The sequence below is a fragment of the Talpa occidentalis genome, unplaced genomic scaffold (genome assembly GCF_014898055.3).
Source record: "Talpa occidentalis isolate TD23 unplaced genomic scaffold, MPIMG_talOcc4v2.1 talOcc4.14, whole genome shotgun sequence".
NCBI classification, from domain to species: domain Eukaryota; kingdom Metazoa; phylum Chordata; class Mammalia; order Eulipotyphla; family Talpidae; genus Talpa; species Talpa occidentalis.
Genome location: NW_023601433.1, coordinates 76,915,383 through 76,932,128, shown reverse-complemented (window position 1 = coordinate 76,932,128; position 16,746 = coordinate 76,915,383). Strand labels below are relative to the sequence as shown.

The window sequence follows — 16,746 nt, the reverse complement described above, 5'->3', positions numbered from 1 at the left end:
ACTCCCCAAGAAGTTTATATTCTAACTGAGGAAAGCAGATATACCTGAGAGAGACAGACAGAGATAGAGATAGAGACAGAGACAGCGAGAATAGAGTGTTAAGTACTGCAAAGAGAATAGAACAACTACTTTAGATTGGAGAGTCAAGGAAGGTCCTTCTGTGGGTATAACCACTAATTTGAGACCAGAATGAGAAAAGAAACCCACCATGCTGAAATCAAATGGAAAGCCTTTCAGCAAAGCAATATCCTTCACATGAGAAGGTCATCATGGATGATAAAAAGCAGGAAAATGGCCAGAGTTCTGGCTAGAGTGTCGTGGGCAAAGAGGAAGGTGGTGTAAGATGAGGCCAGAAAGTTGGGAGGAGGTACATCCTGTAGATTCTAGCAAGACCAGATAGGAAATGTGGATTTTCTCTGGTGTTGGTACACTACTGAAGGGTTTCAAAAAGGGGAAGGACAGGATCTAGTTTGCTTCCAAAGATTGCTCTCAAGTGTGTGGTGAGTGCAGTTTGGGGGGACAAAGGAGAAAAAAGAGAAACCGCGTGGGTGCATCCAGGTAAGACAGAACAACAGTTTGGTCTCAAGTGGCAACAGTTAAGACAACGATAATCATAGAGATTGGGGAATACTACAGAAACAAAGCTGATGGGCCTTGTTGATGGGTCAGATGTGGGCAATGAGGGAAAGAGTAATGAAGAGTAAGTCCTAGATTTAGGACTTGAGTAGCTGGGTGAACTGTCATTCATTAAGAAGGAGAAATGAAATACTTTGATTAATCTTTAGTTCTCTGTATTTCAAAGGATGTTGTGCAGCACAGCACACTTGCCTTTGTTAGAAGTATAGGACCCATTAAACTCTGCCTAAAGAAATGAATTGCCCCTGCCTCTGACTCTCTGTGGAATTCCCAAGGCTTGAAAGCTCTATTGATCCAGACTGTCTCATTCTCATGGTAGCATAAACATGAAAATACTTTGTGAGTTAAAAGAAAAAAAGGAGGAGGAAAAGAGGGACATTCCGGAGGAGGAGGTGGAAGAGTAAGAGAAAGGCAGGTATTTGGAGAAACCCACTTCCTTCTCCTCAAAGCTAGGTGGGCCTAACAGTCCAATTTTAATCAAAATTCCCTTTTGTATGTGGCCTACCTGTCCTGACCCATTATCTTTCCATTTATATCTTTCTCTTCATCAATTATTAAGCCTAATGTTGTACTATTACCGGCATAATTATCAGTAATGATTAATTGCATTAGATTATTCTTAAGTTCAAGAAGTTCTCTCCAACATCTCTCCCTAAGGGGGACATTGGACTTAAAGCAGTCTCGCACTGTCTCAAGTTCCTGCCTCGCCTTCTGAGAAGGGATAAAACGGGGTCCAGGAAAGTTTTGAGGATACGAGAATTTCTGGGCCCAAGTTCTGCTCATTCTGTCAAGGGTACTAATATTTTTCCCAGTCGCTCACCTTGGCCTCATCCTGAACTCCCTCCCTTTGCCCCATGACCTGCTCTCATTTACCAAAACCCTGACTCTGCCTTCATAGCATCATGGGTATCTCATACTTTTTATATCACCCTGATGTAGGCTGTCTTTTTCTCGCAGCACCACCATAGCAACAGGCTTCTAATGATCTCCAGTCACTCTCCAGCCAGGTGGACAGTTACCTATCTAAAGCACAACCCTGATCACATCATATCACTTCCTTATTCAAGGACCCTCCAGGGTTTAAAGGTGTAGTCCTAGGAATTTAGCAAGATTCTCAGTTAAATTCCCTCTATTGAGAAAATAACAAGAGTTTAAAAATTAAGAGTTTGAGGGGAGGGAAGAGCACAAGGGACTGTGGTGATGGATCATGGATGCAATGGCTGTGGGAGCACTATCGGGACTACACCTGAGGGGAGAAACAAAATACTATCCAAAAATCAACAAAGATGTAAGAAAACAAATTAATTAAATTAAGAGTTGGAATGCTTTCCTAACCTCTCATTATCTGGGCGATCCTGATTCTAAGATCTACAAGTTTCAATTTTCTCTTGTGACAGGGTTTTGCAGAAATCAAATGAGATTATGGGTCAGTAATGATTGGCAATCAGCTGGCCCTCAGAGCCCTTTTTCACCCTTTCTTTCTTCCAAGAGGACACCATTGAAGACAATTCACAAGAGCTATGTTGGTCACTGAATTGTGTCTCCTCATCCCCCAAATTTTATATGCTGATTGTATTTGGAGAACAGATACCTTTAGGGAGGTAATTAAGGGTAAATGAGGTCATAGGGATGGTGCCCTAATCTTTTAGTACTGGTCCTTACAAGAAAATACACTCTTTATCTCTCTTTCTCTCTCACTCTCCCCAACCTCCGCACCCCTTCCCCACATCCCCAAGCACGCAGAGAAGAGGCCAAGTGTCTACACAGTGAAAAGGCAACCATCCACAAACCAGGTAGAAAAGTCTCACTGGAAAAGAACCCTGACACCTTGATCATGGGTTTCCAACCTCTAGAACTGTGAGAAATTAAATCTCTGTTGTTTAACTCCCGAGTCTGAGGTGTTTGTGATGGCAGCCCAAGTGGACTCATAACAGACACTGGTGCATTATTCCCTCCACTCCCTGCCAGGCCTGCACACCACACTTGCTCTCACGAGCTCACTAGCAATGCTTTCATTACTCTGCTTCCCCAAACACTCCGTCAGCCTACTCCTCCCCCACCTTCACACATACATTCATCTGGGAATCATGCCCCATGTGGGGAGTGACCCAGTGACACAAATTAGCATGTCCTTCCCTGTCATTTCCCCCCAAGTTCCTTCAGTGTTCAGAATTTTAGACCTCATCTAAAATTTCCCCAGTTTTATCTTGCTTCCTGGTAATTTCTTTCCAAGTCATTCTCATCCCCTGATGAGGGGGTTCAAACTTACTTAGATGGTTTCACTGTGACTGTGCAAGATGAGCTTGGTCTGACCAAGACCTACAGTTTTGATAGCAAGGTAATTAAGGAATAACATGTTGTACCACAAAAGACAAAAAGACTGTTTTCCTTTGACTTTAGGGTATTCACAATCACATTTTATTGCCTAATTTCCTATCCTAGAATGTTGACAGGAGGAGAAATACATGGAGAATTTATAGAATCTGCCAGAGATATTCGGACCCACTGATGTCTCAGCTGAATGCCCTCCGTAACAACTCACAAGAGAAGGCCAGCTTCTGGATACATGGGAAGATCTAGAGACCTTCCCACCTCACAGACACATAAATTCATAATGGAATTACGCTAATGATGAAAAAGTCCTTCTTTAACTTGAGCTGAAATATCCCCATTGACCCTACTTCTGGCCTCTGGAACGATACAGAAAAAGCCAAGTCTCTCCCCCAACAGTTAGTCTCCCAGTCTAAAGACAAGAATTACACCCACCCTCGAATCTCCAGGCTAAGCTTCTTTTTTATGTGTCTGACCCTCAGTGCCCATGAATTTGAATCTCACCAGGGCCATTGCTTTCTGCTGCTCACAGCCCCAGCTGTGTCCCCAAGTGGGTCTCAGACCAGAAGGAACCACTGCAGACACTGGCTGTCAGAGTCAAGAAGTCTACCTTGTGGGCCTCCCCTCTGGATTTAACTTCATGTGCCTTCAAATCCTCCTTCAAACCTGCCACTCATGGGCTGTGGCAGAGGTGAGGACTAAGCAAGTCCCTTTAATTTTGTCACTGTCAGAAAACCTGCCTCTAAATTATCTGGACCATTTAACATGAACAGATTTCCTCTTGTTGCAGTTTAGAGTCCTGGTAAAACCAGTTTGGTTTGCTTCAACAATATAGTGGTTCTATCATTTAAATTTTTTTTTGCCTCAATTCCTCCAGGGTTTGACTTTTGAATGCTGACCTGGGTAACACACTTTGAGAGTCCCATCCTGGGAGGATAAGAAAGGGAGAGAGAACGAGTAACATTACAGTGCCTCCTCTAGGTCAAGAGTGAGGGCAGGCACCTCATTTACTTTCTCTTATTTAATGCTCACAGCTGTCTGTGATTGTCATCTTCTAGATGGGGCTAGAGAGGTTTAGAGACCTTCCCATGTCTGAGAAGACTGAGGACCAGTGACATGATTTGCCGGAGGTCCCACAATCCAATGTGACTGATGGCCGAGGGGCAGAGGGGCTGCTCACAGCACTGTGCTGACTTTCTCCTTCTTCCCTGGGCATTCCTTTCTGAGCATCCCCGAAGGGCAGGTTTCCTACCTATCTCACTAGTAATTCAAAAACAGCATTTGAACATCTGTATCCTCCCTTACCCCTAGGGACTGGTCTTTAATCCCAATTGGCATCTTGATTGATTCCCTAGTAAGGTATATTTTCATAGGGGAAATTTGGAAAGGCTTAATCTTCAGTTGTTGCATCTTTCAGGGATCATACTTCCTAGTTTGGGAAAGAAGACAAGATGAGATTCAGATATTCACAATATTTTATTTCTGAGACTCTGGTAAATATGTGGACACAGGACTTGCTCCAGAATCTTCATAATCTCTGTTGAGTCTACATGAGCTCGCTTTCCTCATGAACAATGGTTGCTTTTCACTCATTATCTTCCTTTCACACAAATCTCTCTCCTTGACCCAAGAACCAAAAGGGTAGGAAATCAGAAAACCATATCCAAAGCTGGCATTTTCCCATATGCTCCTGGCTCAAAAGACGAGTGAGGTCTTCTGTTGGCATCAACAGGTCAAGAAGGTTGGTGATCAGCCCTCCCAAGGTGGGTTCATCCTTGGGATCATCAAAATCTCAGGGTCCCTCACCCAAAGGACTTGATGGAATGATTCTCCCCTACATTGGCTCCTGTTCAGTCCCCCAAGTATCCCAAACTCCCCTCCACATCTGACTTTTGAATATTCTGTTCCTTCTGCTTGGACTACATTTTCCCCAATCTTTAAGTAGTTGGCTCCTTCTAGATACTCAGGTCTCAGCCTAAAAGCCCGATCCTTAGCAAGGCTTTCCCTGACCCTATTATGTAGGTTGAGAAAGACCGCTCTACTTTCCTACCACACTTGACTCAAATACATTTTCTTCCTAATACGTACCACTATTTATAACTTTAGATATATTTTGTAAGAATGTCTGTCACATACACATCCATATAAACACTAATATATGCCAGCACCTTCCATACAAATCTGAATGTATGAACAGATATGATTTGTGTGAACACACAATATGATTACCATATTAGGTAATCAACATGTAGATATAGAATGAAAGATTAACAGTGGATAAATGATTGAATTCACAATATATGGAGGATCTAGAGATGAGAGGCAATAATAATGATAAAAATAGCTTGTGTGACACTCACTATATACTGTTCTAAGAGGTTGACACGTATTAAGTAATTTAATCCTCACAACCACTATAAGGTAGGTCCTATGAACTCAAGTTTGTACTTAAGGAAATTGAGACACAAAGAGTTTAGTAATTTTCCCAAGACCACAAAGGTAGGAATGGGTGGCTCTGGAATTAACACCAAGACTGCCTGGCTCCAGAACCAAATGCTCTTAACATCCCAACTCTAATACCACCTCTATAGTAATTTTACTCCAGAAGAAACATACAGCTGTATCCAACTTGAAGTGTACCATGTCAGTGGTAGACAGGGAAAACCCAGATGTTTCTCACATGAATGATTCAAAGACTTCATCTTAGTTGATATTTTCGGCACTCTTCTGAGCCTGACCAGCTAGAAATATTCATTCTAATTTACTTTTTCCTTTACCTTTGGAAGTGCCGATGTGTTAGAAAAATGCTGGGTAGGTAGCCAAAGGGAAAGGAGAAGGCAGGAGCTTAGTTATGAACTCAATGGCAGGAACTTGGCTGCACACCAGTCAACACAGGCCAAGGAACACAGAGAGCACATGGAGAGGTGCGCAGCTGTGCATTAATGAGAGAAACTCCTCGGAGGAGACAAATCATGAAGAATGGAAGGAAATGGCCATTCTTTATAAGAGGTAGAGACAGGGAGAGCAGAGGAAGTGAAAGAGAAGTAGGCGGAAGAGAAGAGGAAAAGGAAGCAGTGGTGGTGGAGGAGGAAGAGGAGAAGAGAGAACAGGTCTTTCAAGTGCAAGGTAACAGCTGGCACGCTAAGAAGAAAACTGTCACCTCAAAGGAGATACATATCTGTGGGAACTGCCAAGTTTGCAAATATTTGACTCAAGTTCAAGAAAACCAAATGTTTAAGAGTGTGAGGAAGCATGGCCACACAATTTCACCTACCGCTCCCATGTGGGCTAAAAGTGGGCACTCTGACCAGGAATAGGCTTGCTTTCCTAGTTTTACTACCATGAACCTCTCAAAAATGCCCAAAGGGAAAAAATATTTTCTGTAGCTGGGAATAGAAATTTGGAATACTTCCGGATGCAGGGTTTGCCTCAGCCCCAGCACCCTGCTCACCTCCTCAATTCTCAGCCCTGCCTGTGTGTGGTCACTACAGAATGCAGACAAGATCTCAGGAGACATCAACCAAAGGAACCAACATGAGGTTCAGGGGCATGTCACCTTCTTCCCTTCTATTTCTTTAATTTGGCAAATATTTGTCCAGTACTAGATACAAGACTTTGGACTAGTTATTGGCAGAGATTTTTTTTTCAAAGATTACAAAAAATGTAGGCTCAATCCTTAGAATAAATGAAAGCACACAGAGAAGACCACCTGGTCTTGAGGCCACTTCTACTCAGACTTTTGAAGGCCAATTTTACTTGTCTGTCCTCTGTCTCACTTCTTTCTGGACCTTGCTGTCTTGGTGAGCTCTCAGCCTCTCCTGTGTCCACTCACCTGGTTCCCTTTTTTCCTCTCTCACTCATGAGTTCCCACATAGGTCTTAGGCCTGCCAGATCTCCCAGGACTCCCACTGGCCACTCTGGTAGCATCCTAAGTGACTGAACTTTGATCTGATTGATCATTAGTTATTAGAGACTTAAAGATAAAATCAGGTATATTTTACTCAAGAAAGTTTTTCCTCAAGGAAAATGTCCATTGGGGTCTCTGCTCATCCCTAAATGAAATGGAAGTCAGATAACCTTTAGACCATACCTATCAACCTCATAAATTTCCATCTCAAAGGATAAAGAGAAAGAGAGCTACATAACCAGTAAAGAAAGTCCTATCTTCTATGAGCTCGGGCAACTCAACAGATTAATCACCATTCTTGCTAAATCACTAAGGATCCAATCAGATAGGTGACATGAAAACCCTTCAAACATTTCCCATTGAAAATAGAAGACTAAGAGCTAACCCTGAGAGTTTACTGTGTGTCAGGCACTGTTCTGAGACTGTCCATGTTCTCACAACTACCTTGAGTAGGTGTTGTTATCCCCACTATAGAGATAATAAGTGCAAGGCACAGTGATGCTTAGTAACTCATTCAGGGTCATACAGCTAGTAAGGGACAGAGGTTGACTTCAAACCCAAGCTGCCTGACTCCAGAGACAGACCTGAAAAAGATGGATCAAGAAATTTGAGCCTAAAGGTCAAATCTGGTCCTCCATGTGTTTGTGAAAATAAAGTTTTATTGGAACATGGCCATGCCCACCCATTTATATACTGTCCATGGTATGTCCATGTAGCTTTTATGCTACAATAACAGAAATGAGTAGTTTTAACAGAGACCATATAGCTTCCAAAAATATTTACTATCTGGTTCTTTACTGAGTTTTTCAACCGCTGCCCTAAACCACTGTGATATACTTCTCTCTGGTGGTGCTCTAGTAAAAAGAAAGGAAAGAAACTGTGACTATGGAGAGACACACAGTGATTCCTTTCACTGATAATTAACTGGCTAGCATGTCCCCCAATTTCCTCCTTGCTTGTTCACTCTTCTATGGAATGAAATCTGAGAATTTTTGTCCTGGAAGGGCCTTTGAGAGCCTCAATCTAATTGTCTCTCTCTACAGAGGAGACTCTGAGACTCAGAGATGTTAATGATTTTCCCAAAGTCACAAAGCTAGGACAGGCCAAATTCTTTGGCTTCTGGTGAGAACCCCGCCCCCTTTGGAATGCTTACTTCTGAGTTGAAGAGGGTTACTGAAGAGTTGGCTCAGACCATTTATTGTACCCTGCAACCCTATGGAGCAGGTGCTCATACCTGGGGCAAACTCCTCAAACATTATGCAAGGAGTGAAGAATTCCCCCTTCAGAGTTCACTTTCCTGCTTTCATACCTTCTACATCTTCAAATAATAATTACAACAGAGCAAACAGACAATTATTGATAAAGACACTAAACCACAGGGCCACAGCAAAAGGAAGTCCTGGGTTACCACACAGGTAAGTATATATAGTTTCATGTTATTCAGCTGGCTTGGCTTGCCTCATCCATGACGCAGGTTCCTGGAGATGTTCCTGCCTGGTTCCTTGTATACACTGGTGTCTCTAATCCATCTCTGCAGACCTGGCCCCTCGTCTCCAGCTGTCCCTCACTTCTTTCCCCGAGCCAAGGCTCAAATTATTTCTTTCCGCCTCATTAACTTTTTAGAAACAGGCTTTTTCCAGAGCTTCTGAATCTTCACCTGTTACAATTCACGGTCATTCATTTCCAAGTCCCCTAAGTTCACAGGAATGCCGCCCTCCCCCACCCTTAGCATGCCTCTGTCCAATGTCCTTTCACACTTTACAAGGTCTAATTTCCTCCTCCTCTCCTGGATAACTACCCAAGCTCTTCAGACCTCAGGTGTATCAATCCAACATCAATTCAAGTAATCTCATCCTGAGGTCCCCTAGAACTCTAAATCATCTCTGGCTGTACTGGCCTCCTGTGGCACAGAGCAACAGAGCTAAAGAAGGATGGAGGGGACAAGGGGTTCCCCTGAAGGATATCTGCCACTGCCAGCAGGTTGAGAGAGATGTCAGCCCCGTAGAGACCCTGCGATGCTCTTGAGCCAGCACCTTTGAGAACTGATATTCAGGTTATGAACTTACAGACTGATGACAAGCTCAAACTAACTTTTTGTTTCATTACAAAAAGAAATTGAAAGGAATAGTTTCAATGTCTTTTAAACCAATTTGAATTTGGGAGAGAGATTTGCTATTTCTTGCATACTGTTGCTCCTTCAACTCCTTCTTTCAACTGGCCCTTTAGTGGTTTTAAACTATTTTAAATTTCAGAATGGAAATCACCACGCTCATTTTTCTTCTAAATTAGACGTTTTTAACTTTGTAAGTTAGCAAAACCTTGTTCTCGAACAAAATCATAGCAGTGTCCCCTTACATAAAATATTTTTAAAGTTGTATAGCTGGGAAGGAAGAGAAGGGAAGCTCCTGGGGAATTTCTGCAGAGCCTTGTAGGGAAAATAATTTTAAAAAATCACGATTTTAGAATATAATACTCATACTTGGTCACATCTAAGATGCCAATGATCGTAAGACATACCAGGTAGCATACGGTGCTATACCAAAGAAAGAAAAGCATTGCCACCATCTCATTTAGTCCTGTCAGGAATCCTCCGAAGTAGATAACCTTTTTTTATAGAGGTAGGAATTGAAGCTAAGGGAAGTTCATTGCCTTTCCTGAGGTCACACACCTAGAAGATGTGGCAGGTGAGATGTGCTGATTTTATAATTCATGCTTGTTCTACCACAGAATTTTCCCTCAGAGATGGGAATGCCACTGTTTCCCTATTCAAGACTCCCTAACAAATGGGGATATTTTCAGTAAGTCTGACCAGATCGGTAAGAGTCTAGATAAATTAGTGTCATCAGACTGGCCTCATCATTTTAAGAGGAACAACTTCTGAGTCAGAGATGATGCCATAGCCAAATCAGAGGACTCCACCTCTGACTTCCTGAAAGGGGCTTCTGGGAACTAGGGGCAGCAGCTGAGTTGCCATGTGGATTTTAAAAGACAGGACGCAGGCTGGCCGGCTCTCTCTCACATTTTGGCTGGCTTCTGGTTTGCACTGTTCTCTATTCAGCTGATGTCATCTGCAGATAGGACAGATAACATACAGCCACATGCCCGCCAGTAAATTTTCTTCTTTTTCTCTCCCTCTACTTACCCCATATGTAAATAGTTTGGAAGTATTTTAAAAATTTCTCTCTGTATGTCTACTTTGAGTTTTGCCTGTATTCTTATGTGTGTGGTAAGGACTCACAAACTGAGTGAGCCCCATCCCACCCCCCACTTCAAGGACCTGCCCTGCAACATTATCAACAGCATCTGGGAAGCTTTTTTTCAAATGCAGTTTCCTGGGGCCCCCTCGAAAAATTTTTTGGGTGTTTTTTTTTTTGTTTATTTGTTTTAATTTAGTAGGTCTGCAATGTGGCCAAGAAATCTGGATTTTTAGAAAGCGCACCCAGGCTCATCCAGCCTCATCCACGCAGTTTGCGTCTAGTTTCCTCTCCCCCAAATCCTCACTACAATGGCAAACTCATATTCCCTCATGTAAAATTTCTAGGGTACATCTACCAGGGTTAAGATCTCAGCTTCCATCCTTAGGAGATCCTGATTGCTGGACAGGTTTAGAAACTATTCATGAAAGCACATGAAACCTTAGATAGAAATTTGTTGCAGGAAGTAAAGTCAGTTGCATGAAGGAAGCAGTGAATTCTGCACAAAAGAACAACCATACCATGTCTTTGGAGGAAGCAGTGAATTCTGCACAAAAGAAGAATGATGCCATGTTTCTCTGTTGTTTAGCTTAATCCAATGCCGAGAGATGAGTAAGGAAAACAACACACCCACAGGAAATTCCACATGAACCACTGAACCCTACCTGCTTTGGGTGGGGCTGACTTCTCCTTCTACCCTTGCTCAGCCCAGACCCACATCTGAGTGCTATCAGGAAGAAAGACATCATCACTAGTTAAGATGTGAGGTGTTCCGGAGCCTAACCCAAAATACCTATCTCCTAAGTATGGAAACTGAGGTCTTAACCCTATTAAAACTACCCTAGAAATTTTACATGAGGAAATATGAGTTTCTCATCATAATGAGGATTTGGGGGACAGGGAACCAGCTGCAAAATACATGGATGAGGCTGGATAAGCACTTGACAGCCACATCTTTAACCAGTCAGTCTTGTTTGTATCTTAAGGCCACGGAGATATGCAATTTGGTCACTTTGGTCAACTACTTGTTTCCTTACGAGAGAACTCTGGGTTGAGAGGGTCACTGGGTTGAACTCATGTATCAGCCAAGCCCTGTGCTGATATAATAAAGGGACCTCCAATTGCCCTTCCACCCAAGCACATGTTCTTTGATTGGGATTGCTCTGCCCATGAATAAGTGTCAGGGGATATCAGTCTTAAACAAAAGACACAATTCCGCAAGAGATGAAGAAAACTAATTGGAAATGGAAGGGGGACCTTCCTCTATCCACGCAATGAGTTTTTATTGAGGGCCTCCTTTCTATCAGGCACTGTGTTAGGCTTTCAAGGTAGGTCAGATAAACTCTCTCCCCCATGGGACTTGGGGAAGAAAAAAGGTAGCAAAAGAACTACCGTGTATTGAGTTTCCACCCCATAAGAACTTTGGTAAATATTACCATCCCCATTCCATAGATACAGAAGCGGAAGTTCAGGTGATCAGCTAAGATCACCTCAGACTGTGTGTTCTTTTTGTTTCTCCACATTGCCCACCTTGTGCAGTCTTCCTCTATTAATCCCTTGAAGGATTTCAAGCATTGCTTCCTTAAAGACTACTCCCATCCCACAGAGATTAAGGATGCCCGAGAGCTCTAGTGAACAGGAGATCCGTTATCAGGGATCTAAGAGAGAAAGGAAGAATCACAGCCACACAAAGCCAAAAAGAAAATGTGCTCCTACAGGGAATACTGTAGCTAAGAAAACAGTATTTCAGAGAAAACTTACCGGCCACCACACCATACTTCGGCCTGCCAGGAAGAAGCCTCCAACTGTCCCACGATTCGTGGAAAACATAGCCTGGGGAGGAAATAATAAAAAATTTAATGGAAAATAAGAGGAAAGTGACGTTGCCAGCCAAATGGACACGTTCCCATATACTCATGTTTTCTTCTACCCTCTTCACTTTAGGAAACACTTCCACATTCCTTAGCCCCTGGAGCTCTGGTTTACTCATGAAGGAGGCAGGGGAGCTGCATCTGACAGACAAGGAACTGAGGCTCAGGAGGTGTAAAGAGGGTGCCCGAGTACTAGCTCTTTAATTAACCGAAGGCCTGGTTTCAAGAGTCATTCCACCTGGTGTGTTTATCTGTCAAACAGGAGGAGCTTGAACTTTTAGGCCTTTTTTATAAGCATAATCAGGGTAAAATGAAATATCACCTTGAGTGAAATATATAGTTTAGATGCACCATACTAATGCTGTTACCGAAACAAAAAGAAAAGAAGAAAAATTCTGTGAAAATGCACAGCCTTCATACTAAGTATTATGTAAATGACTAGACACTCAAACTTAATTCACAACTTTCCTCTTGGGGGGGTGGGTAGAAAGGAGCTTGTTAGAAACGTTACTTTTTTTTAATATTTTATTTTATATAATTCTTACATCATTTTTCATTTTTGCACAATGTATGCATTTTCATTTTGGTTATATTCCCCATACAATTGCACCCCCCCCCTTATTTTGACCCTAGTCCTTCCTCTCTCCACCCCTCTTCCTCCCATAGTGTGTCTCTGGTTTATAGTTGCTTGTTGATTTTGATTTTTACTTTATTATAATTAGTCTTTTTCCTGATCCCTTATTTGAGTTTTCTAAATTCCTGCTATGAGTGAGACCATCTGGTATTTTTCTTTTTCTTTCTGATTTATTTCGCTGAGCATGATCCCTTTTAGCTCCATCCATGTTGCTGCAAAATGCATGTGTTTATCTTTTTTGATTGCTGAGTAATATTCCATGGTGTATATGTACCACATCTTCTTGATCCAGTCATCTATTTTTGGGCATTTGGGTTGTTTCCAAAGCTTAGCTATTGTAAATAGTGCTGCTATAAACATAGGGATGCAGGTGCCCTTTGGAATTAATGAGAAATGTTACTTTTCATTACGTGATGATACCTCGGTGAACACAACAAAGGGGAGATTCCTGCCCACCGGGGTGTCAGCAAAGGCTTCACAGAGCCTTCCAGCAAGTCCTGAAGAAGTTGTCGAGTTTTATTGGAGAAAAAAAGGAAAGGCTATTTGAGACTGAAGAAACAACAATAGTGATGTGCCAGGGTGGAGCTGCACCGAGGGCAGGAATGGTGAACGGTGTTGCCTGGGGAACCTGGCTGAGTTGGAGGCAGAGCACAGGCCCTATAAAAGCAAAAAGAGGCTAAAAAGTACAGGCCTTACTTTGTAGGCAGCAGGGAAGCACAGCAGGTTGGTGAGAATGACATGTATTTTCCATGCAGGATTCCCAGTCCTTCTCATGGCCCCCTTGGAATGTTGCCTCTGAACCTCCATCTTATTCCTGGTCTGGCCAGGTCAGTGTCCATTCTACCAACACAGAATGGGGTGGTGTTTCTGCCCTTCATCTCCTGCCCCCTTCCCCTTTCCATGTCAAGGCCTTCCCTTGGCTGATGCTTGCTGATCTCCCTGAAAAATGCTAGTGGCTGATAATGATTTTGCACTGTCAGAAGTATCTGGGTTTTCACAGATGAGTCCTGAGGCTGAAGAACATCACTGGTTAAAGGACTTAACCTCTGATGATGACATTAGCAGACATGTTGGTTACAGATGGCACATGGATGGGTGCTCAGCCTGCAGAGATATACTGGACATAGTCCTTTAGGGATTAGGGCCTGAGTATATCCAAACAATCAAGAGAAACTTGGTGACCACCCTTGTGTGCTAGGCAGGGACAGCATAGCTCAGATCTTTCTGTACTTCTGGCAGCATGCTCTGTCCCATGGGGCATACTCCTGAGGACTCTGTAGTGGTTTTTCTGGATATTGCAAGAGAACTAACAGACCTAAGGAGCAGAGAAGGCAGTGAGGGATAAAACAGAATTAACTCCTAAAGACTCTGGCCCCAACAGTTGGCTCAGAAAAGGCCATTCTGAAGGTCATTTTGAAGTAGAAGAAGGTTGATATACCCACCCCCAGAAGGATTGGGGAGACAGGAAAAGTGGGTTTGCAGCCCAGACATAAACATTTCCAAGTTGGCCTCAGAAATGAAGCACATAGCAGAAGAATATTAGGGCAGAGGCTAGAGTGGGGAGCTGGAATAACTCAGGAAGGGTGTCAGTGATGGATAAAAGGTATGAAGAGGTGTATCTACCCAGGGCTTTTTCTCTCTGGTATACTCACCCCTCAAGGTCCCTCAAACACCACCTTCCCCACAAAGCCTTACCTAGCACTTCCCTACAGAAGCTTCCTCCTCCCCACCCCCTAACAAAATTCTCTCTCTGTCCTGAGAACATCTACAGTACATCACCTACACCTCCGCATGACTGTCATAATGGTTTTACTTTGTGTTACTATATTGAATACATTCAAGAGATCTAGTATACAGTGTGGTGAATATAGTTCACAATACTGTTTTGAAAATTTGTTGAGACAGTTGCACTTTAGTGTTCTCACCACAATTTAAAAAAAAAAACAGTCATGTGAAAATGGTGTGGACATGATCATTAGCTTGATTGTGGTAGTCATTTTATATATTTTTAATCCCTCCTAGTATAATATCTTGTTCCTGATTAACAGACAACCAAAAGTTAAACAAATGGGTTTCTCAGCACCCTCTGCCTCCACTCCTCTGCCCATATCCCACTCTGAACACTCCTTCTGGAAATGAGTATTCGGAGAGGTAAGCATTCTGTAGTCTGCCAGCCACATTCAGTAGGTACTTCCGGGGGCATGCACTGCAGCTCATGTACCCTGCCTCCGTTCTTCCCACTGATCACTCCCTACACATGGGAAGGTCTCAGGTGATGCTCAAAGGAAAGCTGTAAGGTCCCTGAACCCACCAGTAAACCATGGCATCAGACTTGCTTATCCAGCCTGCATACATAAGAGATCAGTTTTACAGTTGGAAGCACACTGGCAAAAGAAGCAACAGTTATTAACCCACAATTTTTTCCCCATGGATAAGAACTCCAGAACTTAAGAAACTGGGAGCATTGGGTCAGGAGAAGAGATGACTTAAGTGTGGCCTATCATCTTTCTGACACCTAAAGTGGGACAGACTCACTCTGCGTAGCCTGCATGAGGCACAACCAGATACAATGGGAAAGCTCCAGGACATCAGATCTGAGCTCAGTTCTAGAAAGAATTTTCTTGTTAAACTATAAACCAGAGACACACTGGGGAGGGGGGAAAAGAGAGGAGGGATTAGAGTCAAAATAAGGGGGGTGGGAATTTTATGGGGAATATAACCAAAATGAAAATGCATACATTGTGCAAAAATGAAAAATGATATAAGAATTATATAAAATAAAATCAATTTTAAAAAAAGAATTTTCTTGTTATCCAAGCTGTCTGGATTTGTAAATGGGAGCACCAGGGAGAGAGTCTACTGAAAGCACTTCAGTCAAGACTCTTGACAACTTGTCAACCCCTTTGTCCAACAGGTTAAAGTAGAGATTTGAGCATAGAATGAAGAGCATTAAACTTCTTAAACTTCAGGCCTACACTTTATGAGAGTATGAGGAAAGAAAGAATTCAACACCACAGAACACTGTCAAAGCAATGCCAGTGGTGGTAAGGACCATGGAGAGGGTATTCCCAGAAAGGATGGTGTCTAAGGGGGGGTGGGGTGTGAGGCGGTGGAAATAACATTGTCTTTGGCATCATAAGACATGGATTCTAGCCCCAGCTCTGCTGCTGCTTCATCTAAGTGACTAATGGTCACTCATTCTATCCTTGTCTGTATAATGGGAAGGTTGAGCTCCCCCAAAGGGCCATTCCTCTTCAGGCATCCAATGATTCTATTAGAGCAAATGATTGCATAAGAGAGGGGTCAGAATCTTTTTCTGTTAAAAGACCAGATATGGATGTTTTGATGGCGGGTGTGTTGTGGTGACCTGTATCTGAGGAGGTATGAACTTAATCCCCTAAATCATACACAGTTGTAAACCAATGTCCCCTCAACAAAAAAGGGGGGACCAGAGATAGTAAATATTTTAGGATTTGTGAAACACATGTGATCTTTGCCTCAGAGTGTTGGATTTTTTTGTCTTTTACAACCCCTTAGAAGTGTAAAAGCCATTTTTAACTCGTGGGTCATACAAAAACAAGCTATGGGCCAGAATTGGCATACAAGTCATACTTATCAATACCTGGAATAAGGGATTGAGGACTCCACAGTGGTTTAATGCTTAATGAAATCTTCCAGAAAAAATAAGTCCCATAGATTCAGCTTATAAAGATACAACATAGCTTCCTGTAGCTAGCACAGCCATAACTCATGGTCCCAAGGAGCTTATGAAGCAAGTTGAGGTTCCAAAGCATTGGATGCTGGATAAACTGATGGGGATGTTTGCTCTTCATCCATCCACTGGTCCCCACAGGCTGAGAGAATGTCTCCCTTGAATCATTTCCTTAAGGAACAGATTCAAGTATGCTCTAACAGGAGATGAGGTGAAGATCTATATGCAGTGGATCACTAAGGTCGATGGCAAGGACCACAATGATAGAACCTACACTGCTGGTGTTAACCTGGAAAGAGTGGGTGTGATCACCAACAGAAAGAGACACCCTGGTTCTTTTGATATGGCCCACGTGATAGATGCCAGTGATAACAGCTTTGCCACCCATCTTTCCAACTTTTTTTTATTGGCAAAGGCAACTGGATTTCTCTTCTCCGAGGAAAAGGTACCCACCTCACTAT

The 16,746-nt window shown here is 42.8% G+C and overlaps 1 protein-coding gene across 3 annotated transcripts in view; it reads right to left on the bottom strand.

Annotated features, from left to right (window-relative positions):
• The window catches only part of SLC5A1 (solute carrier family 5 member 1), a 113,301-nt gene that overhangs the window by 42,979 nt on the left and 53,576 nt on the right, over positions 1-16,746 (bottom strand). For all 3 annotated transcript variants that reach the window (XM_037510972.2, XM_054695277.1, XM_037510971.2), the window contains one exon: positions 11,830-11,901. In XM_037510972.2, the coding sequence (XP_037366869.1) occupies positions 11,830-11,898 (69 nt within the window). In that variant the 5' untranslated portion in view covers positions 11,899-11,901. The remainder of the gene's footprint in view (positions 1-11,829; positions 11,902-16,746) is intronic.